This window comes from Chanodichthys erythropterus, chromosome 1 (genome assembly GCF_024489055.1).
Source record: "Chanodichthys erythropterus isolate Z2021 chromosome 1, ASM2448905v1, whole genome shotgun sequence".
NCBI lineage: Eukaryota > Metazoa > Chordata > Actinopteri > Cypriniformes > Xenocyprididae > Chanodichthys > Chanodichthys erythropterus.
Window position 1 is genome coordinate 24,139,985 of NC_090221.1, and position 26,788 is coordinate 24,166,772.

The window sequence follows — 26,788 nt, forward strand, 5'->3', positions numbered from 1 at the left end:
AATACATACACGACCCGCTGCTGTTAGCAAGTAAGACATGCTGCTGCTGTACGATATAGCGTACATGAATAACCCCCCAACAGAGCAGATGACATGATATTGGACAATACAAGCCGGTGTATTGTATGTAGAGATCCCCATCAAAGCAGAAGGCAAGATGATGATTCACCCTTACCCCCCAGCAGATCTACCGCCAAAACATATGTACTGCTGCTGCTCCGAAGAGCCATAGTAAGCGTGTGTATACTATCAATGTGTGCCCGGCCCATTTTGCCACGACAGTGGGCTGTAAGGCTTGGCTCTAGTGGTCTATTAGACTATGTGTGCCTGGGCTACCACGCCGAATGGCTTAGCTCTAGTGGTCTATTAGACTATGTGTGCCTGGGCTACCACGCCGAATGGCTTAGCTCTAGTGGCCTATGTCTATGTGTGTCTGAGCCAAAAGACTCAAACATACGGATTAGAACGCGCATTATGTGTGGCTTTAACAAATGGTAAAACGTTGCAGGCTAATAGAGATGAGAAACCCTCCACGACCACCTGAGCAAATAATAGTATAATGACGTAGCATCGTTTGAAAATGTCATTGGACCCTGTATACTCCTAAAAGTAAACTCATTTGGATGAACGGAAAATTAATGAGCAGGACTCCAACATGCCTCAGCTGACCCAGCCCGAACACGTAGGTACATGAAACATCAGCCTTGAAGAGTTGTTGAGTTGAGCAATACTATGAAACATTTAGATTTACAGTCATAATATGAATGAGATTAATAAAAACTCAATATTTTTAATTAATATCCTATCTTGTCTAAGTTGCATTCTAATGCATTTCTATTATATCTTTATCCCATATAAAATGGTTATGTCAGTTGATGCAATTTGACAGTGAATCCCATAACATAATTTCTCAGCGTGCAACCGACTGTCGGTCCTCACATATAAACACAAATGAAACGTATGGCTGCGAGCGTGTAAAACGTTCACTTTATCTCAGTAGCGAACTCAAGTTCGGCTACGTCAATGGCTGACCACCACACTGCAAAGTGTCTTTTATTTACGCTCCTGTTAATAAATACCTCGGCATTTTAAGCAAAGAGAGATTTCTGACAGTCATGCAGCCACCGCTCAGATCAACAAAGCGCGTCCATAATTCGGCTACACTTCCAGCCGCTGCAACACGCCGCATAGAAAACGCCTAATGTTATCCAGAGCGCAACACGTTTATACTATACAGATTATAACACAAAATACACATTAAGCATACTGAGGTGCTCTTGCCTTGTTGGAGAACTGCCTTGGCACGCTCTAGAGTAAGCAGAAATGATAAATATCATTATACGTGAAATCTATTAATTAAATGACTTACCGACCTTGCAAAATCGCTGTTTGCCCTGTAGTATGAAAAAGTACATGCCCAATAAAATCTGAATACGCTGCTCATGTACTTAGTATGTAAATAATATGAAAACATTGTTTGCATTTTAATCATGATATTCACATTGCATGATCACTCATTAGCCGACACAAACTCATCTCACTCAATAGCAACAGGTTACTTTAGCCCTGCACGCAACACGCACTGCAACATCTGCTGCGTTCTATGTTATGTTGTTGATATCCGCTCCATTGCTATCTGAATTGTTATCCATACTGCTGCTGCTGCTGTACAAAATACTTGCTGTAGCTTCGTTAGAATGTGATACAAGGCGAAACCTGTTTCCGTTTAAGTTCAGCAAGCTTGTCTCTGTATCATTATACACATGCATATGCGCTAGCTGCTAAAATGCTTAGTAATTCTCTCAAAGCATTAAACAGACTGTTGATATGACATAGAATTGGTAAAGCAGACTACGCAAAATGCAGTGATATAGTGTAAAAACCCATGTACTTATCTTAGATGATTCTGAAGCACGCTGCGTTACTAAGCAATGCTAACTCATGTATTTAAAGATTAAGCACGCAGCTCATTGGCTACTAATACAGGAGGAACCAATCATCTGTGACCTATAGATAATGATGTGATAATTAGCAGGTGTGTTAAAGGACCTATTAGCCTGCGCCATCTAGAGTTTCATGCCAGAACTTTGTATTTTTTAAACACTGCTGCAAGTCCCCCACCGCGACCTGATAGCCGAGGAGAGTTTAAAAAGTTAGTCTTGTGGAACCAGTTCAGTGAATGGACTTAACTCACCAGGTTTAACTAAAGTTTCAGTAATGAATAAGATATCCAGGGCGTGAGATGTAAAGAAGTTGTTTAATAAAAATGTCTTGTTCACCACCGACCGTGCGTTGATCAAAGCCAACTTAGGTAGCGATGTCTGTTTTTCGGGCTGTGTAGATCGGTTTAGCGGTCAGAGGTTGAAAGGATTCACTCCACGGCGTGAATTTTTCCTTTTTATATAGAGAATAAGGAAATATTCAGACAGTGTAAATAAGCTTTTCTTTCTATTGACGCAAATGAAGTCCGTTTCATGTTATTATAACGTGAACCGCCGCAGCATGAGCACAGTCTGCTCTGGTCCAGTGACACAGAGTGGATCATATCCGCGAGACGGCTCAGACCACGAAAAATATCAGAACCATTTAAATTCTGCACAGAATGCTATATTTTAAAGTGATATAGGGGAGATTAGTAGGATAAACAGTTAGATATTACTGAGTTTAACGGCTCTGGCCGAGCTGTGATGTAAACGGAACGCTATTGGCTATTTTAAAAAAGGGGCAGGGCCATTCGATATGTCTTCCTGTTTCAGTTGAAATTATGTCAATACATTAAATAATGCTGCGTGTTCCAAGACACTTCAGCGGGCCTTTAAATGTTTTAACAAAATCGACTTGTGTAGTTAAATTTACCATTGGTGGAATGAAGCCAGTGCTGCGAATATTTCCTTTTCATTTTTTTTAAGGCTTTGATGTGGTCTAAAACCCCTTTATGTTCGATGTAAGTGTGATTGTGCTGGGACTCACAGTACAAGTCTGCAAACAGCTCAAGAAAGAGAGAGGAGGGGTTGAAAAAAGACTCTGGACATGTGTTGTTGATAGGGAGAAACTCCACAGTTTTGGCACCATATCTTTCTCTATCAACTCCTCCTGACAGCCTCAAAGGTGACGAGGTGTTGTTGCAGCCTAATGCTGAAAGTATGTGTTGACTGACAACATCAAGCAATACTATTTCTGGCATTTTTACATGCACAAAACAGCATTTTCAAGTTTGCACAATGGCTTCAATCTATGTATTGGAGGAAGAACTGTATTTACACAGTTGATCTGGAAATTAGATTAAATGAAATCAGGGGATGGAGTGACTTTCTAAATGATATTCCAAAACTTTATTTTTACCTCAGGCCTGTATAGCATAATATTTATATTCAGCCGTTTTCCGACACCCCACATCTTGCTCCTTTAAGGGCCTTTTTTATTTCAAAATAATTTGGGCAGAACAGAGGCCGGTTCAAAGTGCAGAGGAGAGGTGTCAGTTTCAAAGGGATCACCGCACAATCAATATGTGAGATATGTTAATTCGGTAAAGCTCCGTCCTGTCCTTGATGTTTGCTAGAGTTACAAGCAGGCAGCTGGAACGCCGAGGGTGGACAGTGGAAGTGGGATCCTGTGCCAACCCCCTGGAAACATACCACGGATCCTCTTCGCCGTCTTCCATACAGACTTGTTTTTGTCTTGACAGCTCAGCATGGAGAGAAGCCATTAAGTGGCTTTCAAACTGGCACTGCGGTGAATAGATGCCAGCTTGCTCCTGTCATTTCAAAGGGATGTTTTATGTATGTGTTTTAGAGCCATTCTAAAGTTTCTTAAGTACTTTTAGTTCCCCCACTAAATTAGTGTACAAACACCAGCTTTGGACTAGAGATGGGATGTCTTTATCTCTCCCAGCATGCCACAGTGGAGGCTTTCTTGTTGCTAAAAGTTTGTTCTGTAGGAAGTAAAACAATGAATGCTCCTTTGAATGGGCTGTGGCTTGGGTGTATGCTTGTCTTAACTAGTCCTCCTACAGCTCATGCCGTGACCATCCCACATAGTTTGAGATCAGCAGTCTATCCATACCGATAGAAAGCTGGAAATTATTGATCTTTCATATTCCATGGCAAATAAATGAAGTGTAAACATGATATAAAGCAGACACTGAATGCAGACATGAGGAGAATGTGCTGTCCAACTGGTGTGCCATGCTGAGACTGGCAAAGAGTGAATGAGTTACTACAGATACACTGAAGCACAGAACACACATTTAATGCTATGTATCTAAAATTATATTAGTAATGTCTGTAATAATATTATTAAAGTTAATTTAGAAACAAGTAGAAGAGGAACATTGCAGAAATACTGTATACAATGCACTGCACTTGACATGATCTTCCATTTCAATAGTCATGATTGAACCAAAGGTAATTTTTATCAACTCTCCAGATACTGTTATATGAAATTTTAACCACATTTTACAACAGTTATATGTGACCAATAAATTCAAATGATTATTCATTATTATTCATATTAACTATTAAGTTTATTAACTATTACTACTAGTGCTGTCCGATATGGAAGAATATGTGATATGTGCTTGCTCACATTGCGATTATATTATGATTTTGATTAAATACACAGCCCTAATTATTACTACTATTTATGTAAATTTATGTAAAAGTTCATATATGCAACCCATTTTACTTCCATGTTTCCAGGTGAAACAGGATTATTTGATTTGATTATGAATTGACTTGAATTGAATCCCAAAAGTTGACATGTTTACACAAACTGTAATGAAAAGTTAAAAAGTTTAACAAATTTACGATCAAGTTTCAAGCAAGGGGGCAAGCACATTTTTGAGCTCTGTTTGTTCTCCCACCCCACAGCACAGGCTGTATAGCAGGTTTTACTTTATCCTATCACAGGTGGTGTCAATTACCACTGAGCCCACCAATCTGCACACATTTAAAGTTTGAACAAAATGTCCATCTTGACACATACATGCACAGAAATGGAGGTTTCATTTTGTACACTTGACATTGTGAAGTAATCAAAGGAATGGAGTTGTATTTGGAGGCCAGGGCCCTTTAATGTGGAAAGTTTGGAAGATTTGTTAGTTCAGACTTCAGTTCCCAAACATTCTCTCTTTTGCTCAAATGATTTAGCTTGACAGATCTGATGTCTCATTTTGTGCAGAGAGAGCAAATAAAGAGCACTATTGAACTGTTGGTGTTTCTTTCATAGTGTTCAGTTCCAGTGTTTGTGCAACTGTATTGCTTTAAATGCAAAGCATCACGAATAATGATAATGGCAAAGTACGTTGGACAATATAGAAATGTATTTGTCAATTCTACAGTTTTCTTGTTTTAAATTGCTAAAAGTTCTTGAGTAATTGTACTTCAGTAATATACTGAAGTGTTATTTTGGGGAAATTTGTACTTGACTACATTTGAAGCGGAAGACTTGCACTCCTTGCAGTTTCATTTAGTATAAAATACACATTTCAAAAGCATTTCAAATGTGGACTTTCCTCACAAAAACAAACAACACTTCAATTTTTGTGTCTTAGAGATTTAGAAAATTGTGTTTTCTGAAGTAAATGTAAAAATGTATCTTCCAAGTTACTTTACAAATGTACTTAATTATAACTAAATGTGGGAACCCCTTTTCAAGATTTTATTTTCAGAATTGAACATCCATTTTTATGAATTCAGTCAGTGAACAGAGATTGTTTTGTTGTTTATATTTCTGTCATATATTTAATTCCACAAATTGCCCAGGTAGGATGCCGGCCAGGTCTTCCTTGATGTTTTCCTTTCGTAATGTGAATTCAGCTGGTATTCATGTAAGGCCTTAGGGTAGACACAGTTTCATCGAGGCTCTACGCTTTTCCCTCTGCTCTGCTCTGGTAATCCTTAAAAGAGAAACGGAAACACTTAATGCGGGGTCAGTCCTCAGCTCCAGGAAAGAAGGCCTCTCTAAATCTGCCTGGTGCTCCACAGCTGAAGAATGGATTCAGGCGCAGGATTGTTAGGGATTGTGCCAAAGCAGGAATGACTGTAGGTGATCAGGCTGACTTAGAATTTGACGTTATGGAACAGGTCAACGTTGAAGCCGCTGGAGCAAATCAGAGAATGATCTCAACAGTAAATAAACATTCAGATTTTAGTTTTTCTAAGAAAGTGTTTGTTTTTTTGTTTGTTTGTTTGTTTGTTTATCAATGTCTTTTTAGATAACTGGTCTCAGACTAAATAATTTGCCAGGTCTACTTATTATACTTAATTTACCTAAGTAGACCTGGCAAATAATTTTTTCTGAGATTGATACCAGATCAGGTACTCGGGTACTAGATTAATACCTGATATACCATAACACAAATTTCATGAGTTCACATATCCATATAATTAAATAGAGTAAAGTTATGCGTATTTGGCGTGCTGTCCGGGGAGATGGCTCCAAGCTCGGAATTTTGGCCCAAACCCAGAGTACTCCCCCCGGTGTGGTAAAAGTAGATAGAACTATAAGTGAGGAGATGGGGTGGAGGAGGGATGCTTATAAACTCTCAGATGAACAGAAGTCTGTCTGCTGAATTTATACCTTGGTTGAGTTGATTAACTGAATGCTCTCTCCACCTGTGCTAATTAGGTTAATTATCTGAACTTGCTCCTCCCGAATTTTGTTAATAAAACATCATTAAGATATTTTTGGTGAAATCCAAGAGGTATCTGACTCCTCCATAGACAGCAATTTAACCACCACTTTCAAGGTCCAGAAAGGTACTAAAGACATTGTTAAAATAGTCCCTGTGACTGCAGTGGTTCAACCCTAAATTTATGAAGCAACGAGAATACTTTTTGTGCGCAAAAACAAAACAAAAATAACAACTTTATTCAACAATATCCTCTCTTCTGTATCATTATCTTATACTGTTTATGTTCAGCGCTTCCAGGTTCTATATCAGAATGCCAGCTCAGTATTGGCCGATGCTGTTCAGTTGAGCAGCACGACACATGCATGTGATGCCGACCAATAATGAGCCGGCCAATAATGAGTCTGTGTTGTGATGTTGAACCTGGAAGCGCTGAATGTAAACAGCGAGCCAGGTCTCAGTTTTTTGTATGGTGAAACATCCACAAAAGAGGTTCTTCTACCTCCAAATATGCAGTGGCCAAAAGATACATTAGTGCGATCGTACATAAATATGCTCTGCAGGCAGTTAATCTGTCAACTTCTTAGTGTTATTCATTCTCGGGTTAGTCTGTAGTCAGTAATGTAAACGTCTCTGCTTTGACCACGGCCCATAAATTTTCACAGTTTAGAACTGGCTGTTAATACAGAGCTGTGTAGCAGTAAAGTTGGTAATGGTTTCCATAAGCTAGTTTTGGAATTCAGTAAATCAATGCCAAGGTAAAGGCTAACAGCTAGCACCCCATATTGTCTCTCCTTTCGACTTTTTACTCATGACGGTTATCTCCAAACCCTCTCTGATTTCATAGCCTTCACCAAAGATATAGAGGATGACAGCATAATTAGCATGTTGTGTTCAGAAACACTGCTTTGCTTTGAGCAAAGGTGATTGCTTTGCTTTCGGAAAAACATGATGTGACTGTTCAACTTCATCAATGCAACAATTCTTATTTTTTGACAGCACTGGAGGTCGTAAACTGAACATGCAAGCGCAATAAGTCTTGGACACTAGAGGGTTTTTGCTACCCCTGAAAGACGTGGTACAGCCAAGTTGGATGTTTCATGCATTGTGAGGGACTAGCAGCTCTAGCCAAAGTCCACAGAAACTCTTGCCAGAAAGCAAAAGAGGGTACCCAGTCCACTACCTCACCAATGAACATTACATCTAGAAAGCCACAAGCCTGCTGAAAACCCAGTGGAGCAGAGCCCTGCGCTCAGATTTCCTACAGAAAAGGCCTGTTTTCTACTGCTGTCTCCAATGCAGACATGAAAGCAAATATAAAACAAAACATCTCTGTTATATTGAGCTTGTTTGAAATTATGAACATGCCTAGATGGTCGACGTGTGAAATGCGGCACGCTGTGGTGTCACTTTGCCTTAATGAAAGAGAAAAAGGAGTTTGTTTGGTTTACAAACCTGACAACCCTCTTCCTTCCAAGATTTGTTGACTTTCCATGAATCAAACTCAGTTTTTCCTCAGACACCTTGATAGGCGCTGTGAAGTCTTGAAGTATGTGTGCATGGTTTATGAGCTCATAGAGTACTATACTGTATATGTTAAGGAAGTTCTGGAGCAGTTTTTAACATACAAACTACATTTATGAATAATGTTAAAATGACAAACATATGGGTAATCCTGAAACTGCTGTTAAGGTGCCAATGAAAATGTATGTGCAATGGTTGCAATGAGCGTGAGCCCGACATGAACAAAAGAGCTATGTGTAGAGTGACTGTACATGAGGGGCTCAGTGAAGGGTAAGAGTCATAGTAATTAAGCTTTTAGCCCAACAATGAGATGTTTTCCTTTGCCCAGACTGGATTCTCTCCTGCAGGAGTGTTTAACTGTGTACATCCTCAGATCAAACCATCCTGCCGACAGCTTCAAAGACCTGACAGGGCTGAAAATGCCAGTCATGTGGTGGACGGATGAGCTGGGGCTGTAACTAGAGCAGAAGGGCCACAGATTTCCAGCCATACTTTTCACTCTTCACCTCATAAGACTTTAGATGTTTGCCTTGAATTTTGAACATATCTTCTCAAGTGAGAAGATTCAGTAGAACTTAAAGGGATAGTTCACCCTAAAATGAAAGTTAAGTCGTCACTTATTCACCCTGCTGTTGCAGTGTGGCCTTCTTTTATGGACCTCAAAAGGAGAATTAAAAAAAATGTCAGCATCAAGCTTTTTAAAAAATGAATCAAAAGTATCACAGAATGATCCCATGCGACATGCTGCATATTACACGTGTTCTGGAGGTATAAAATTTCAGTTTGTTTGGTGCAAAACAAACTGAAATTTAATGAATTGACCTTGGCTGTTGGTCGACGCACGTTCTTGAGACTCTATTAGCTCTGCGCAGTTCACTCTATCTTGCCCATAAAAAGCACACATGATGTAAAAAATCAAAATCAACAAAAATGTGACATTAAATACAACCCATGTACCTTCTTCTCTGAGTTGAATATATCCACTGTGCTTGTTGTAACAAGAAGTTATTGCGTTCACATCTGTCAACTGTCATTCTGACTGTCATCAGACAAACTGAGTACACAGATACTTTTTTGGGATTTCTAGGCATTGTATTTCATGTTGGATTTGGCATTGTATTTCATGTTGGATTTTTGGTAACCTTGATTTCTCACAACTTATGTGCTTTTTCTGGGCAAAATAATGTTTTTGTTAAATAATAAATTAAATTTTGGTTTGTTTTTCACCAAACCCTATCATATACCCCCAGAACGCTTGAAATAAACGGCACATGTTGCATGGGATCAATCTGTGATACTTTCACATCTTTTTAAAAAGCTTGAATGCTGGGTGCTATTCACTGCCATTATATGGATGAGCACAAGCGTGACATTTTTTTTTTTTTTTTTTAATTCTCTTTTTTCACTTTTTTGGCCCATAAAAGAAGGAAGGGCATACAGCATTAGAACTACACCAGGGTGAGTAAATTATGACGTAATTTTCATTTTAGGGTGAACTATCCCTTTAAGATCTTTGTAAATTGCTTCAAAAACACAATTTTCAAACGTTTTTTGTAGATGTTCCTCAAATTTATTGTAACATCTTCAACTTTTGTAATCAAAAAATACTGTTTTGTTGTTGTTGTTGTTTGTTAATTTCCATAAATTTTCACATTTGTATACTTGTGTAAATGTTGACAATATCTGAGTCACCTTTAGGCCCAAAACATACTCTATAATTTGTACATGAGTTAAGGCCAGAAACATAGTTTAATGTTTGCTGCTGAGCACAGCAAACTGTTGCTGTGCTCAGCAGTTTGAAAAGAATCTTGTCAGCTTGTTTAAGAACATATTGACTTGAATTAGAACACATCCGGATTAATGACAGAAACATCTGAAGGAAACTATATCACGTTACCACCCCTGAAATGCAAGAGCGCACCTTAAGCATGTTCAGCAAACTGCATGCCTGTAATGCAATGGCAATGTCTACTTTTGCGTACTTGATTAAACTATGTTTCTGGCCTTATTCTGACACTCTCAAGTCCTGAAATATTTAATATTTAAAGGCTCTCAGCTACAGTATCATGTTTGCTCTCTAGTCAGCTGGTTGGAAGACAGTTGTATATTTTGGTTTAGGTGGTTGAAGGATTGCAGTGATTTGGCTAAGGAATTATAGTAATCTGATTGAACCCAAATATGTGTCTCATAGTTTATTCTCATATTTATCGAAGCATGCAGCTATTTTGATATGTAAATACTCAATTCTCCCTCTCTCTTTAGATGACTCCAGTGCTAGGAGGGAAGGTGTCAAACCAGCTGGTGAAACCGAGTACTCCAGTGACCTGACAGGAAAACTGGGTAAGGTGCTGCAGTCCTCTGATCCCCTTTGATCTCCTTCATAATTGCTGTCCAGAAAGTCACTGAAAATATGCACAGCAGCTGCCAAAATGTTTCATAAGCTGCTTTTCATGAATTGCAACTTTTTGTTTTACATTGTATTAGAAATGTAAAGAAGAACATGAAAAAATAGAACTTTGAAAAATTTAGATATAGTAAAGGGGCTTAGATCTTCTATTTCCAGCAGTCTTTGAAAAGGTCACAAAACAGTGATCTGTAGCAATGATAGCATTTGTGGTAGCATAGCAGCACTGCTGTTTTCTTGTAGTATTCTACAATATTTTCTTGTAGCATAGCAGCGCTGGTGCTTCCTTACAGTATAGTAGCGGTGACATTTTTTTGTAGTATTTCAGCTCTGTCGTTTTCTTGTAGTACAGTAGCTTAGCACTTTCTTGTAGCATAGCAGCATTGCCGTTTTCTTGTAGTATAGTAGCAGTAACATTTTCTTGTTGCACTGCAGTGCTGCCATTTTTTTGTAGTTTAGTGGCTGTGCCATTTTCTGGTAGCATAGCAGCTGACATTTGTAGTGGTGCCATTTACTTGTAGCATTTCAGTGCTGACGTTCTCTTGTAGTTTTGTAGAGGTGTCATTTACTTGTAGCATTTCAGCTAGGGTTGCCACCCTGAATACAGAAAAATAAGGGGCGCCTGCTGCAGCGGGGGCCTCGCTCCTCGGGGCCACGATGACCACAGTCCCGATGGCGTGCCAGTGGTGGTATATCAATACTTAAAACATGTTTTCATAAAATATTAAGATTGATACCAATGGACATTATAATAAGATATCTGCCATTGAAATCGGTGTGAACAGATGCACTGTCGGTGATGAACAGATGGCAGCGAGTATTACCCAATCAGGGGCAGAATAGGACATGTCTTCACACAACGCAGGTGGGGTGATTTGCATGGGATGCTGCATAATGTGGACCTATGTAAAATACGGGACAAATCGTTTTGCCTGTAAATACGGGACGATTCCGTATTCCACGGGACGGGTGGCAACCCTAATTTCAGCACTGCCGTTTTCTTGTAATTTAGGAATATTTTCTTGTAGTATAGCAGCACTGTCTTTTCTTGCAGTATAGTAGTGGTGACATTTTCTTGTAGCATAGCAGTGCTGCTGTTTTCTTCTACTACAGAGTAGCAGTGACATTTTCTAGTAGTATAGCAGTGCCGCCATTTTCTTATAGTATATTAGAGGTGACATTTTCTTGTAACATTTCAACACTGCCATTTTGTTGTAGTATAGTAGCTGTGCCACTTTCTTATAGTAGCATTGATATTTTCTTGTCAATAGCAGTGCTGCCGTTTCCTTGTAGTATAGTAGTGGTGACATTTTCTTGTAGCATTTCAGTGTTGTGGTTTTGTTGTAGTATAGTAGCAATGATATCTGCTGCTGCTTTGTTGTAGTACACTGTAGTAGCACTGGTGTTACTATAGACTAGAATAATATACACTATTAGTACTCAAAGGCATGAGAATAAATTAATGGTCTTGCACAATATGACAGCGTGCTGTGTACTAGAAAAGGATTAGTGATCCAGGTTTGATGTGTGGCCTTATGGAAAAACATGACCTACTGAATGGAAACTGAGCCTGTTACAGAGTATTTGGACAGCATGTACTGTCTGTCATCCCTCTATTTCCCCATCAAACCCTCATCTCCAAGCCGGCACATGTGACTGAATCTTCCCAGATACTGACAGGTAGACCTGTGCTCTGAGATTGGACGGTCCCCAAACTATTTCCCATGGCCCACTACTCCCGGAGTCACACACTTCTACCTCTGGAGCCCAGTATTTGCTTTGGTAATTGCGTTTGACAAGCCAAAGAGCAGGCTATTCATGTGAAGTGTGAGGGGGAAGCATTCCATTCCCCTCTGACAGCCACCATCTGATATGATATTGGAGCACTGCTTAAATCTGGAGTGTTCAAAGAGGTTTGTTTTTGTACTGTGGACCATAACAGTTTTGATGGCTGCTACTGGGAGATGCTTAGTTCATTATTGTATTTGCTTTTGTGGTGTTTGTCTGCTGTGAGCAGTAACAGTCAGCAGGGAACTATGGAGTGAAACTACAGAGGAGCTGCTGTTTGCTTTATCAGATTGCATTCATGGTGTGGTGCTTCGCTCAGTAAATTTGCCCACACAAGAACTTAATGTCCGCTCCTTTATGCTTTATTTTCTTTGTAATTTTAGCGGTGTTGTGTAAATTCTGATGATGAATCAGTATTGCACCTTTCTCCTTTTATTTATTTAAGCAGTAAGTGGAAAAGCAGTATGCATTAAGATATAGAAATAGATCTAAATTGGACAAATGTAATAAAAATCTGTAATATTTTTATCTCCAAAATCAAAAGAAAATAAAGATGGATATTAAGATGTTTTGCCATGTGATGCTATTTTTATTCCCCCAAATTCTTAGAACTTGTTTCTAAGTAATGTTTTTGAAGTAATGAAACTACATTTCCAGATATTTTGAGTATTTGCAACTATTATTATTATTCTTAATGAATTTTTTTTTAGATTCTTTTTAGTATTTCTTACTGAATTTGTGTAAAAATTGCTGTTTTTAATTAAGCATAAATGGCATTACACATATTCTATCATAACGTTAGCTACTTTAAAAAATCAATTTAAATTAGTTTATAATCTTAAATTAAAAATCCCCTCAAAAACGTCTAACAAAAGAAAAGATTTTCTTGTAAACTGTAAATCATTTCTTATTTTTTTCAGTTTTGAAGTTAAATTTGACACAGACATGCTTCTGACAAGCTTCTTACTAAAGTAGGCTGTAAACCTGAAAAAACTGCTAATCTGTTCCAGTCAGGTTTTACTCTAGTCCAAAATAGAATGTTGCTGTCTAACCTTATCCTTTCTTTCTTTCTTTCTTTCTTTCTTGCTTTCTTTCTTTCTTTGTAGTGCGTCCCCGCTTCACACAGCCGGCCAAAATGAGAAAGCGCGTGATTGCCCGGCCGGTGGGGAGCTCAGTAAGGCTTAAGTGCACCGCAAGCGGCAACCCCAGACCTGATATCATCTGGCTGAAGGACAGCAGGCCTCTGACGGCCGAGGAGGTGGGCGAGGGCCGGAAGAAGAAATGGACTCTCAGCCTGAAGAACCTTACGCCTGAACACAGTGGCAAATACACATGTCACGTATCCAACCGTGCTGGGGAGATCAATGCCACTTATAAAGTGGAAGTCATCCGTGAGTCATTCACCTCATCTCATTGATGTTCTCCTGGAATGTGATGCAGCTTTTGATAACCCACTTATATAGTGTAGACTGAAAGAATGAACATGTAGCAACAGTTTAACATTACTTCTTTCATAGCTCTTTGGCATGCACTAATGCACTGCAGCACCAGCCAAATTGTCTCAATCAATTAATAGCGTATCATTAGGAATGCATATTTTAAAAAAAATATATATTTTATTTTTTTTATTAAAATGTATTTCTATATGATATTATTCATATTATAGTATTATCTATATTATATTATAATCTATATCTATGGTATGGCCTCACAAATAAATAACTGAATAAACTTTAAATACAAACCCGATTCCAAAAAAGTTGTGACACTGTACAAATTGTGAATAAAAAAAGAATGCAATCATGTGGAAGTTTCAAATTTCAATATTTTATTCATAATACAACATAGATGACATATCAAATGTTTAAACTGAGAAAATGTATCATTTTAAGGGAAAAATAAGTTGATTTTAAATTTCATGGCATCAACACATCTCAAAAAAGTTGGGACAAGGCCATGTTTACCACTGTGTGGCATCCCCACTTCTTTTTATAACAGTCTGCAAATGTCTGGGGACTGAGGAGACAAGTTGCTCAAGTTTAGGAATAGGAATGTTGTCCCATTCTTGTCTAATACAGGCTTCTAGTTGCTCAACTATCTTAGGTCTTCTTTGTCGAATCTTCCTCTTTATGATGCGCCAAATGTTTTCTATGGGTGAAAGATCTGGACTGCAGGCTGGCCATTTCAGTACCCGGATCCTTCTACGAAGCCATGATGTTGTAATTGATGCAATATGTGGTCTGGCATTGTCATGTTGGAAAATGCAAGGTCTTCCCTGAAAGAGACAACATCTGGATGGGAGCATATGTTGTTCTTGAACTTGGATATACTTTTCAGCATTGCTGGTGCCTTTCCAGATGTGTAAGCTGCCCATGCCACACGCACTCATGCAACCCCATACCATCAGAGATGCAGGCTTCTGAATTGAGCGCTGATAACAACAAGGGTTGTCCTTGTCCTCTTTGGTCCGGATGACATGGCGTCCCAGTTTTCCAAAAAGCACTTCAAATTTTGATTAATCTGACCACAGAACAGTTTTCCACTTTGCCACAGTCCATTTTAAATGAGCCTTGGCCCAGAGAAAACGCCTGCGCTTCTGGATCATGTTTAAATATGGCTTCTTTTTTGACCTATAGAGTTTTAGCCGGCAACAGCGAATGGCACAGTGGATTGTGTTCATTGGGGGAACTGGTGATCCTCTGCCCATCTTGACTTCTGAGAGACACTGCCACTCTGAGAGGTTCTTTTTATACCCAATCATGTTGCCAATTGACCTAATAAGTTGCAAATTGGTCCTCCATCTGTTCCTTATATGTACATTTAACTTTTCTGGCCTCTTATTGCTACCTGTCGCAACTTTTTTGGAATTTGTAGCTCTCATGAAATCCAAAATGAGCCAATATTTGGCATGACATTTCAAAATGTCTCACTTTCAACATTTGATATTGATGCAGAAACTTGAGGAAATGAGATCCAGGCCGTAATAATGTTGAAGAAAAATTATTTATTCATTTTAATTAAATTTCAATTAAATTCAGCCTCACACGAAAACTTCAACCGATAATGAAAATATTTAATAAAACCAAAAGATAAAATAAAAATCAGAAATCGAACATCTATGATAAGAACATTCTGGAATCTGAGTATAGTAATTTGCAAGGAAATCATTAGAAATGGCGCCAACAAGACAGCAAGATGCCAGTCAGGATAGCAGGAAAGGGTACCAGTTGAGACAATGAGCCAGGTTTTATACCTTAAGATTGGAAAAACTTACCCTTCACCCTTCCAGGTCTTGTTTGGATAGATAAGAAAGGTCAGAATGAACCTTTCCGTTATTTTGGAGGTTTTAAAGAAATTCATGACATTTGATGATTTCCTGCTATCCAAACAGTCATTGGGTAATTTTTATGGTCTCGTGGTGATTGACATTATCAAATGGAGTACAAACACCCAAAAATAGGCCCAAAAAGGGTGGGTTAACACCTTCATTGAAACAAAACAATAATGAGTTAACATTTTTTTTTTTTTTAAATCCCCTTTCATTTGAATACAGAGATACAAAATATTATTGCAGAAAAAGTATAACTGTGATCAATTCTAAGAACATCTACGCTCTGGTAAAATTTTGGCAGGAACTCAACACTGTTACAGTAGACGGAGGACAGACACAGGTATCACTTAACACAGTCTTTATTTTGACCACAGGAGAGCAAGGGGAATGAAACAGGTGAGTGAACTGGTAGTAGAAAGGTTTGAACTGGGAATACTTGGAATAGTTACTGTCCTTTTCTTTACAGGGAGTTAGACGCTGGAGACTGGAGACCGTTGGAGCACTTGGAAGCTGACGGGAACACACTCACGAGGCAGACGAAGAACACAATGGGAATCGACACGATGGAGATAGGTAGGTATGCGAAGGGGAGTCCTTGAGGTAAGCATAAACTGGTAGGGTATGCAAACGAGACCAGACGTGGAGTGCTGTGAGTGTGAGTGTTTTATGGAGCAGCTGATGAGGGGGTGATGAGGTGCAGGTGGCGGTGATTAGTATTCTGGAGATGGTGCGCGCTGTGATTGGGTGACGTTGGAACCTGACGTGTCTGTGACAGTACCCCCCCCTCCATGGCTCCAGAGGGCTCCAGAGGGCCGAGAACCCCGACGCCGTGGTGGTCGTCCTCTTCCCCGCGGTGCCGGTTTCTCAGGGTGACTGTCATGGAAGGTTTGGAGTAAACTGGGGTCTAAGATGTCGTCCCTTGGGACCCAGGAGCGTTCTTCGGGACCATATCCTTCCCAATCCACCAGGTATTCAAGCTGACCACCACGACGCCGAGAGTTCAAGATCTCTCGCACCTCGTACGCAGCTCCGTCTTCCACGATGAGTGGAAGGGGGGGTTCGGCGGGAGCCACGTCAGGTCCTGTGGGAAGAACAGAGGGATGGTGAGCTTTGAGGAGTGACACATGGAAAGTGGGATGTATACGGTACCCTTGTGGCAGCCGGAGTTGATAAGTGACCGGGTTGACCTGCTTGACGATGGGGAATGGGCCAATGAACCTGGGACTCAGCTTTCTGCAGGGCAGACGCAGTCTGATGTCACGGGTGGATAGCCAGACCATCTGACCAGGCTGGAATACTGGGGTGTTAGAGCGTCGGAGGTCGGCTACCATTCTGCGTCTGCGCAGGGCTCGTTGCAACTGGTGGTGAGCTGAGTCCCAGACCTTCTCGCTCTCTCGGAACCAGTAATCCACTGCAGGAACGTTGGAGGGTTCCCCATCCCAGGGGAACAGTGGGGGTTGGTAACCGAGTACGCATTGAAACGGTGTAAGCCCAGTAGTTGACTGTCGGAGAGAGTTTTGGGCGTACTCGGCCCAACCCAGGAACTGGTTCCAAGAGTCCTGGTGGTCATGACAGAAGGTACGGAGGAAGCGGCCAATCTCCTGAACCTTCCTTTCCGTCTGCCCGTTCGACTGGGGGTGATATCCAGATGTGAGGCTGACGGCCACACCTAGGAGTGAGTAGAATGACTTCCATACACGGGATATGAATTGAGGCCCACGGTCGGAGACGATATCTTCTGGAATTCCAAAGTATCTGAAGACTTGGTTTAAGAGTATTTCGGAGGTCTCCATTGCAGTAGGTAATCCAGGAAGTGGAATTAAATGACATGACTTTGAGAACCGGTCCACGACAACTAGGATAGTGGTGTATCCGTCTGAGACAGGGAGATCAGTTATGAAGTCCACTCCTAGGTGTGACCAGGGGCGATCTGGAACGGGCAGCGGAAGGAGTTTCCCAGCTGGCAGATGACGAGGAGACTTGGAGATGGCACACTCCCTACAGCCCTGCACGTACCTTCTGACGTCGGCTGCCATCCCTGGCCACCAGAAGCGTTCTTTCAGCAACGAGAGGGTCTCATTGGCCCCCGGGTGACCAGTGCCAAGTGACGTGTGGGCTGAGTGAATGGTGGGAGTGCGTTGTGTCCGTGGAAGATGGAGCAAGCCTGGTGGACAGCCCGGCGGAGGGTTAGTGGAGGCATTGGAGGAGGGAATGGTCTCTTCTGACCACGTAATGGGACTCACAATGAGGGAGCTAGGAATAATGGGTTCAGGTTCCTTAGTCTTTTCTTCTGGGGCATGCAGACGTGAGAGAGCATCCGCTTTCACATTTTTCGTACCAGGACGGAAGGAGATGGTGTAGTTAAAGCGGGAGAAAAACATGGCCCAGCGAGCTTGTCTAGGGTTCAATCTTTTCGCAGAGCGAAGGTACTCCAAGTTTTTGTGATCTGTTAATACCAAGAACGCATGCTTGGCTCCCTCCAGCCAATGCCTCCACTCTTCCAAAGCAAGCTTGATCGCTAGAAGTTCCCTGTCCCCGATGGAATAGTTGACTTCCGCCGGGCTGAGCTTGTGGGAGAAGAAGGCGCATGGATGGAGTCTACTTGGGGTCCCCTGCTGCTGCGATAACACTGCTCCCACTCCGGTGGTCGATGCGTCCACTTCAACAATGAATTGTTTCTCTGGGTCAGGGTGTACGAGTAAGGGAGCGGTGGTAAAGGCTTCTTTGAGCTGGTTGAAGGCGTTGGTGGCTGCCGGGGTCCAGGACAGAGACTTGGGCTGGTTGCGGAGTAAGCTGGTAAGTGGATGGGCGATAGAGCTGTAACCTTTGATGAATCTTCTGTAGAAATTTGAAAAACCGAGGAAGCGCTGGAGTTCTTTAATGGTGGTGGGTTCTGGCCAGTTGGTGAGGGATTCCACCTTCCTCTCGTCCATCCGGATGCCACTGTGGTCGATGTTATATCCCAGGAACGAAATGGAGGGTTGATGGAAAGTGCATTTTTCGGCCTTGAGGAACAGATGGTATTGGCGAAGGCGGGTGAGGACCTCCGCAACGTGTTGGCGATGTTCGGCCTGGCTCCGGGAGTAGATGAGAATGTCGTCTATGTAGACCAGGACAAACCGATGGGGAAACTCCCGGAGCACCTCATGAATGAAGTCCTGGAATACGGAGGGGGCGTTGACTAGTCCATACGGCATGACCAAGTACTCGTAGTGGCCAGTAGGGGTGATGAAGGCAGTCTTCCACTCGTCCCCCTCACGTATCCGGATGAGGTTATACGCGCTGCGGAGGTCCAGCTTCGTGAACACAGTGGCACCACGGAGATGTTCTAGGGCAGCCGGGACGAGAGGAAGGGGGTAACGGAACTTAACTGTAATCTTGTTGAGTGCACGGTAGTCAATACAGGGCCGCAAGCCTCCGTCCTTTTTAGCCACAAAGAAGAAACTGGAAGCAGCAGGGGAAGTAGATGGCCTGATGTAACCTTGAGCGAGGGCTTCCTTGATGTAATCCTCCATGGCCTTCTCCTCCGGGATGGAAAGCGGGTAGATCTTTCCTTTGGGCACTGGTTCACCCGGAAGCAGGTCGATGGCGCAGTCCCATGGCCGGTGTGGAGGCAGCTTGGAAGCCCGCTGAGGGCAAAATACGTCGCTGAAGGGGGAGTAACACTCGGGGATATCCACAGAACGTTGTTCAACAGGACTTTCGATGGACGTGGCGCAGAGAGAGAGATCAGGTGAGGAGTTTGGTGGAACTGGCAGATCCGTCAAACAGTGCTTGAAGCAAGTGTCGCCCCACTTCAGGACTTTGCCCGTTTTCCAGGAGATGGTCGGATTGTGCTGCTCCAACCAGGGGCGCCCCAGAACCACGTCAGCGGTTGAATCCTCCAGAACCACCAGATGTGCCTCTTCTTGATGTAGAAGTCCAACTTGAATGTTAACGGGTCCTGCCACAAAGCGGACGCACTTACGGCTCAGGGGTCGGCCGGTTATGGAGCGGATCTTGTAGATGGTCGTAGTCGGAGAGGTCTTGATGCGGAGTTGACGGCAGAGGGCACCAGAGATAAAGTTGCCGGCGGACCCCGAGTCGATGAGCGCGACCACTGTAAGTGAAACATTAGCGGCAGTAAGATTGACGGCAGTAGTGAGTGGTTTCATCTTTTGAGTGGCAGGAATAATGGCACTCACCAGGGGTCGCGGCGGTCGTGTGGGGCATGCAGCAATCACATGCCCCGGTTCAACACAGTAGAGACAGAGACGAAGGGTGAGGCGGATAGACGAGAGTTTTCTACTTCCATGGGTTCTTGAGCTGGTTCTGGAGTGCTGACGGGTTCGGATCGGCAGAGTGGCACGGTGGAGAAGAACTGGTCCTGGTGCTCTTGGAGGCACGCCTGCATGCGAGTGGCGCAGCGGATGGAGAGCTGAATGAACTTTTCTAGGCCGATGTTGTCCTCGCAGGCAGCGAGTTGCCGCCGCACCCGAGGTTCCAATCCTTGCCGGTAGTTCGTTATCAGGGCTTGTTCGTTCCATCCGCTGAGGGCTGCAAGCGTTCTGAACTGCAAAGCATAATCATAAACAGACATAGAGCCTTGTTTCAAATTATAGAGTTTCTCACCAGCTGAAGAGTCTGTGATGGGTTTCCCGAATACCTCCCGGAAGTGGGAAATAAACGACGAGTAGGATTGGGTTGCAGCGCCCTGCTGGGACCAGATGGAATCGGCCCATTTTAATGCTTTGCCGCTGAGCTGAGAGATAATGATTGCTATTTTGGCAGTATCACTTGGGTACAGGTGCGGCTGCATCTCCAGGACCAGTGTGCATTGCAGCAGGAATCCGCTGCAATCCTCCGCCGATCCTGAGTAGGGCGCCGGTTTGGCCATGGGACTGGCGTACGGCGGCAGTGAAGGAGGAGTGTTGACGTTCTCTGTGGGGCTAGCTGGTGCTGGTGCTGGTGAAGATGGAGGAACTGGAGATGGTGACGATGGTTGAGTTATTAACGTGCGCCGAAGCGCATCCACCAAATCCTGAAAGGGGATCGGGTTGGCTCATCCTGGGTCAGCGGTGTTGGTCCGGTCTTCTGTTACAGTAGACGGAGGACAGACACAGGTATCACTTAACACAGTCTTTATTTTGACCACAGGAGAGCAAGGGGAATGAAACAGGTGAGTGAACTGGTAGTAGAAAGGTTTGAACTGGGAATACTTGGAATAGTTACTGTCCTTTTCTTTGCAGGGAGTTAGACGCTGGAGACTGGAGACCGTTGGAGCACTTGGAAGCTGACGGGAACACACTCACGAGGCAGACGAAGAACACAACAGGAATCGACACGATGGAGACAGGTAGGTATGCGAAGGGGAGTCCTTGAGGTAAGCATAAACTGGTAGGGTATGCAAACGAGACCGGACGTGGAGTGCTGTGAGTGTGAGGGTTTTATGGAGCAGCTGATGAGGGGAGTGATGAGGTGCAGGTGGCGGTGATTAGTATTCTGGAGATGGTGCGCGCTGTGATTGGGTGACGTTGGAACCTGACGTGTCTGTGACAAACACAACCACAAAGGTACCAAGCCCTCTTTTACCCAGAAAACTTAAAGTTCACTTGGAACTTCAAAGTCACAGAGTTCAACAGGTGAAAGAAACACAAAAAAGATCAGAATAACAAAAGAGCAATAATATGGAGTGAATATGTGGTTTTACTTGAATATAAGTGATTATATGTGAGTAATATAAGTAAGATGATAAGAATACTTGTAATCATAAGTACCATTGAAATCATAATCAATAAATGATAATGAGTGATTTAAAATGATTAATAATGAATGATTAACATAGAATATGAATAACTGAATATGCATAAATGAATATTGACCATTTTGGATTCACCAGATATGTTATCTATATTCTATTGTGAATAAAATATAAGTTTATGAGATTTGTAAATTATTGAATTCCATTTTTATTCACAGTTTGTACAGTGTTCCAACTTTTTTGGAATCGGGTTTGTACATTCCTAAGTGGAATCTGAGTGTTGTAAAGTAGAGTTTAAAGTTGGCAAGGTTCAGTTACCATTTGAGTGGTTAGTTTGGTTTAGTAAAGACTAGTGTGACAGAGCAGTGACATTTAGTAGTAAAGAATTAAAAGAAAGATTAAAAGAAAGATTTTATCCAGTTCAATTGCTATTTGCTCCAGATTAAATCGCGGCTATGTCTACTGACTTTACAACCACATCCTAACAGTGGGAAGTTTATTATTAATCGTGACATTTTTTCCTTATTCAAAATAGTATAAAATAGCATAACATTTTTAGAACAGAAAATAGAAAGACCAATCTGAACAGCACAGACCCATAATTGTGTTAAATACTGATTAGGAAATAAAATCTTCCTTATTTCATTACAGAGCGTACAAATTCCAAACCCATCTTGACGGGCACTCATCCAGTAAATACTACAGTAGACTACGGTGGCACCACGTCTTTTCAATGCAAAGTGCGCAGTGACGTCAAGCCGGTTATCCAATGGTTGAAGAGGGTCGAACCAGGTGGTGAGAGCAAGTACAACTCCACTATTGAGGTTGGAGACCATCGCTTCATTGTGTTGCCCACTGGTGAAGTGTGGTCACGACCAGACGGCTCCTATTTGAACAAGCTACTCATCACTCGAGCCAAAGAGGAGGACGCTGGCATGTACATCTGCCTGGGGGCCAACACCATGGGCTACAGCTTCCGCAGTGCCTTCCTTACTGTGCTGCCTGGTCAGTATCATTCTCTGGGACACATATTAGACTTCTGTAGCATTTTAATTGTTCACAGAAGTCAACTTATAATATTAAGTCAAGCTAATTTTTCATGGTATTTTTGCTACTGTAACTACAGCATAGACAGCTTGAAAAAAATATTTTTGTTTTGAAATAAGTCTCTTAGGCTCACCAAGGCTGCTTTTATTTAATCATAAATACAGTAAAAATGGTAATATTGTGAAATATTATTAAACTTTTAAATAACTGTTTTCTATCTTAATATAGTAATTCCTGTGATCATTACTCCGATCTTCAGTGATCCTTCAGAAATCATTCTAATAAGCTGATTTTCTGCCCAAGAAACATTTATTATTATTGTCAATGTTGAAAACAGTTACACTGAGAACAGGGAATGAGACACTGCGTCGTAACGCTAATGGGGAACTCCTCCTCATGTCTGTGTTGGATCACCCTTAGATCCCTCTTCTTCCTAGAGTCCCGCCTTCTCTGGGACCTACTCCTAGGAGGAGGAGGTGCCCGAGAGGTGACACTGGACCTCTGGCCCTGTTTCTAATCCTTGAATCAGGACGTACCTGGACATCCTGTCTGTCTGGGCCCGGATTCGGATCTCAGTGGTATGCACGTCCTAAACACTGCCGAGCGCACCTTCACCTATCTGAACTTTCCCACCACCGCCTCGACGGAGGTGCCTAAAAGCTTAGAGGGTGAAACCGGCGCATGGAGGAGAAAGCCCTTCTCTTTCTCCCTGATGTCAGCCAGGTTCCGTGGCCACCATTGCTGCCATCGATCTACTAATTGAGGCAGCAGTCTGCTTGGTGGCCTGGAGAGCAAGATCCTTGGTGCGCCGCAGCTCTTCTACCACATTAGTGGAGAGACCCTGCTCCTGGTCCAAATCCTTCAGCAGGTCCGCCTGAAATGCCTGCAGCAAAGCCATAGTGTGCAAGGCAGCACCAGCCTGACCCGTTGCCACATATGCCCTGCCATTCATGCAAGATGTCATCTTAAGGGGCTTTGAAGGCAGGACCAGAGCTTTTAGCATCTCGTCATTAGGAGGCATTGACGCATACCCATACTTGCTCTTCTCCCAGACAAAAAACGCACAAATTGTGTGTCATCAGGTGTCAAAAACCTAGGACACGGATCCACACACTTTCTTAAACATTTGTCAGACATACCTTATTGATATTGCGCTTCAAACAACACAGTCCCTGAAGATGAAAAGAGGATGACATGTTCTCTAGGCGCTACTTATATATATTTCTGGGTCGCACCAAAACTGACGTCATAGACTGTCGCCCGCCAAAAGGATTGCCATGATTTTATAAGCATTTCAGACACTGGTTCACGTGGAGGCATTCCCCATAAGCGTTTCGACACAGTGCGAGTTCCCTTTCAAAAGGGAACAGTGATAAATTTTTCAGGATTCCTTAATAGAGAACAACTAATTAAGAACAACATTTATTTGAGTTAGAAATCTTTTGTAAATTTAGAAAAGTATTTACTGTAACTTATGATCATTCTAATTCATCCTTACAATAAATTCTATGTCTTATTTATAAAATACAAGATATATATACATATATTCATTGTGATTAATTACAGAATCTTGTGCAGTTATTTGGTTTAAATGTTTTACATGATTTACATTCTAATATACATTATGTAAATGATGTGTACGTTAATTAGTACATTTGATCAATTCCGTGTATACATCATATTTATATAAAATGATACATCACATCGTTAACTTACATGCCGATCCACTGAAGTGAATTGGTGAATCTTACCATCCTTACTGTGTACGCATATGAGCCAAGTGAAGTATACTTTGCAAGGCTGTGTGTTCGACTGTGCGCATAAAAAGACAAAACATACACAGGGCTTTTGGCCATGGCAAAGTGTTAATACCAGGTGTAAACAGGGCCACTGATACATGTGAATGTGGTCTATATTTGAATTCTACTGTTAGTTTTGTTTTGTTTTTACATTGTGGTTTTCACATCTCTGTCTTCATCTAGACCCAAAGCCACCATTCTCTCCAATCCCGTCTGTTTTGCCTCCCAGTCTTCCCTGGCCTGTCATCATCGGCATCCCCGCAGGAGTGGTCTTTATTTTAGGTACCGTCCTGCTCTGGTTCTGCCAGTCCAGAAAGCACTGTTCCTCAGGAGCCATAATCTCAGCCCAGACCTTACCCAACGGCCACCGGCAGCCCCCCAGAGACAGGGCGTTCACGGCTGCTGATAAAGACTGCATCGGCTCCATCACCTATGAGGAGTATTTGGCTCAGCAGCAGCAACAACAGCTTTTGCTGGCCCAAGCTGCTCCCAAAGTCTATCCAAAGATTTACTCAGACATTCACACACATACCCACTCGCACGTTGACGGCAAAATTCACCAGCACCAACATATCCACTACCAATGTTAGCATGGTCCGAGGCCTTCATGCTTACAGTCCACTGTTTTTTTCTTCACATCTTCAGTTTTTGGACCCAACATGGCATTTTGCCACCAAAATATGGCAGTGTGTTAGCCACAGCCTCAAACAAACATTTCTGCTCAAATTCTACAGAATGGAAAAACAATTGAGCTATGTTGTTGCAGTTTAACCAGTCCCTTTATGAACAGTGGGGTGGGAAAGGGTAAGGCTAACGAAAAAAATTTGAGTCAGTTTTGAAATGGAGAAACATTTCACAGAAACGCTGCTGACAGAGCAAACACTTTTGCAGATTTGTATGGGACAAAGCACACCAATGTATTGTCTCTTCGATACGTATCTGCTTTCAAACTGTGAAATGCAATAATATTTTAATATGATTTTTCAATAAATCCATTGTGGACGGGGCCAAAACCATTTTTTTGGATTAGCACCAAATCTCAGTGAAACATTTGTTTGCATGTCCAAAAACATTATTTTTGCAGATATTGAGAGATCCATTTAGAGAGTATTTAGATACATCCGATTGAATGCATGAGAGCATATGTTGATGTTGTTTTTGCAGGTATGGTCTACCTTGTTTCGACTTTAAGAAATTGTGTAGGTTCAGTCAATCTAGTTTTGAGTCTAATTGTATCTTTAATGGAAAAAGAGAATATTAATGAGCTTTGGTTATATTGTAACTAAAGATACAATGAGATTTTGGCATTGCACGTTCTAGCAAGGGGTTCCTTGTGTCTTTCATTAACTTGTACTTTTCTTTTCAGGGCCTGCTCTGAATAACCTGAGGTACCGCAATCCCATAGTGGCTCTATGGCAGGGGTGCCCAACCCTGTTCCTGGAGATCTACCTACCTGCAAAGTTTAGCTCCAACCCTGATAAAACACACCTGAATCAGCTAATTAAGATCTCCAGGAGCACTTGATAATTACAGACAGGTGTGTTGAGCAGGGCTGGAGCTGAAGTCTGCAGGAAGGTTGATCTCCAGGCACAGGGTTGGGCACCCCTGTTCTATGGCCTTGTTTTTCGTGTGTGTGGGAGGGGAGTTGTATTTTCATAAGCTTGACCACTATAATGAATACTGTGTAAAATGCCTTTGACTGCTCATGTAATGGCTGCCCTTTTAATATTTACATAAAGTCAGTCAGAGTTTCAAAAACAAACCTTAGACTGAAACGAATTGTGCATTGTTCGTGCATGTGTTTACCGTGATGATCATGGTAATGGGTCAATGCTGAAAGGACTGAGGGAATATAGGAATGTACTTAACCCAGACATCTGACAACAACAAAACTTTTTGAAATTCACTGCCCCTGTTATTTTAACAAAGTCAGCCAAAAGAGGGAAGTGATTCTAAAATAGTTAATTTATTTGTAAGCAATGATTTAATGCTTTGAATTGGGCATAATATAGATGTTTTAAACCAAAAATGAGTATACATAGCATTGTCTTAGCTGCAGTGCTGCTCGTACTATGTAGCATATATCAAGTGTTAAATATTTATATGCGCTGTTGAAAAAAATAACACAACGGTTGTAATTAGTTATCTCTGTATGGACAATCTTGCACGGTCTGGCCTGTTTTTATGTTTAAAAAATATATATGTTTGTCCAATTGAAACATTAAAATCATTTTATCATTATCATAAAATGATAAAGCTCTTGTTCACCAGGTATGAAAATGTGTTGAGTGTGTCATTTTCTGTGAATGTCATGAAAATATGCTGCAAATTTAACAATCTATTTATCTTTGATTTGGAATTCCATAATTTTATGCCCACTGTTTGAAGTGCCAACATATTATAACTTTATAAATAACTAATTTCCAATCTATTCCTATTCCTAAATTATATTACAAATATAACAAAATGCATGCGATTATTTTTAAACAGTTTATATGAGATATTTCTTCAGACTGTATTTTTA

General features: G+C 41.7%; 1 protein-coding gene across 4 annotated transcripts in view; it reads left to right on the plus strand.

Annotated features, from left to right (window-relative positions):
* The window catches only part of fgfrl1a (fibroblast growth factor receptor like 1a), a 217,402-nt gene extending 190,873 nt beyond the window's left edge, over positions 1 to 26,529 (plus strand). For all 4 annotated transcript variants that reach the window (XM_067390762.1, XM_067390761.1, XM_067390764.1 and 1 more), the window contains 4 exons: positions 10,418 to 10,495; positions 13,454 to 13,738; positions 22,070 to 22,423; positions 24,448 to 26,529. In XM_067390762.1, the coding sequence (XP_067246863.1) occupies positions 10,418 to 10,495; positions 13,454 to 13,738; positions 22,070 to 22,423; positions 24,448 to 24,854 (1,124 nt within the window). In that variant the 3' untranslated portion in view covers positions 24,855 to 26,529. The remainder of the gene's footprint in view (positions 1 to 10,417; positions 10,496 to 13,453; positions 13,739 to 22,069; positions 22,424 to 24,447) is intronic.
* Positions 26,530 to 26,788: the final 259 nt, after the last annotated feature.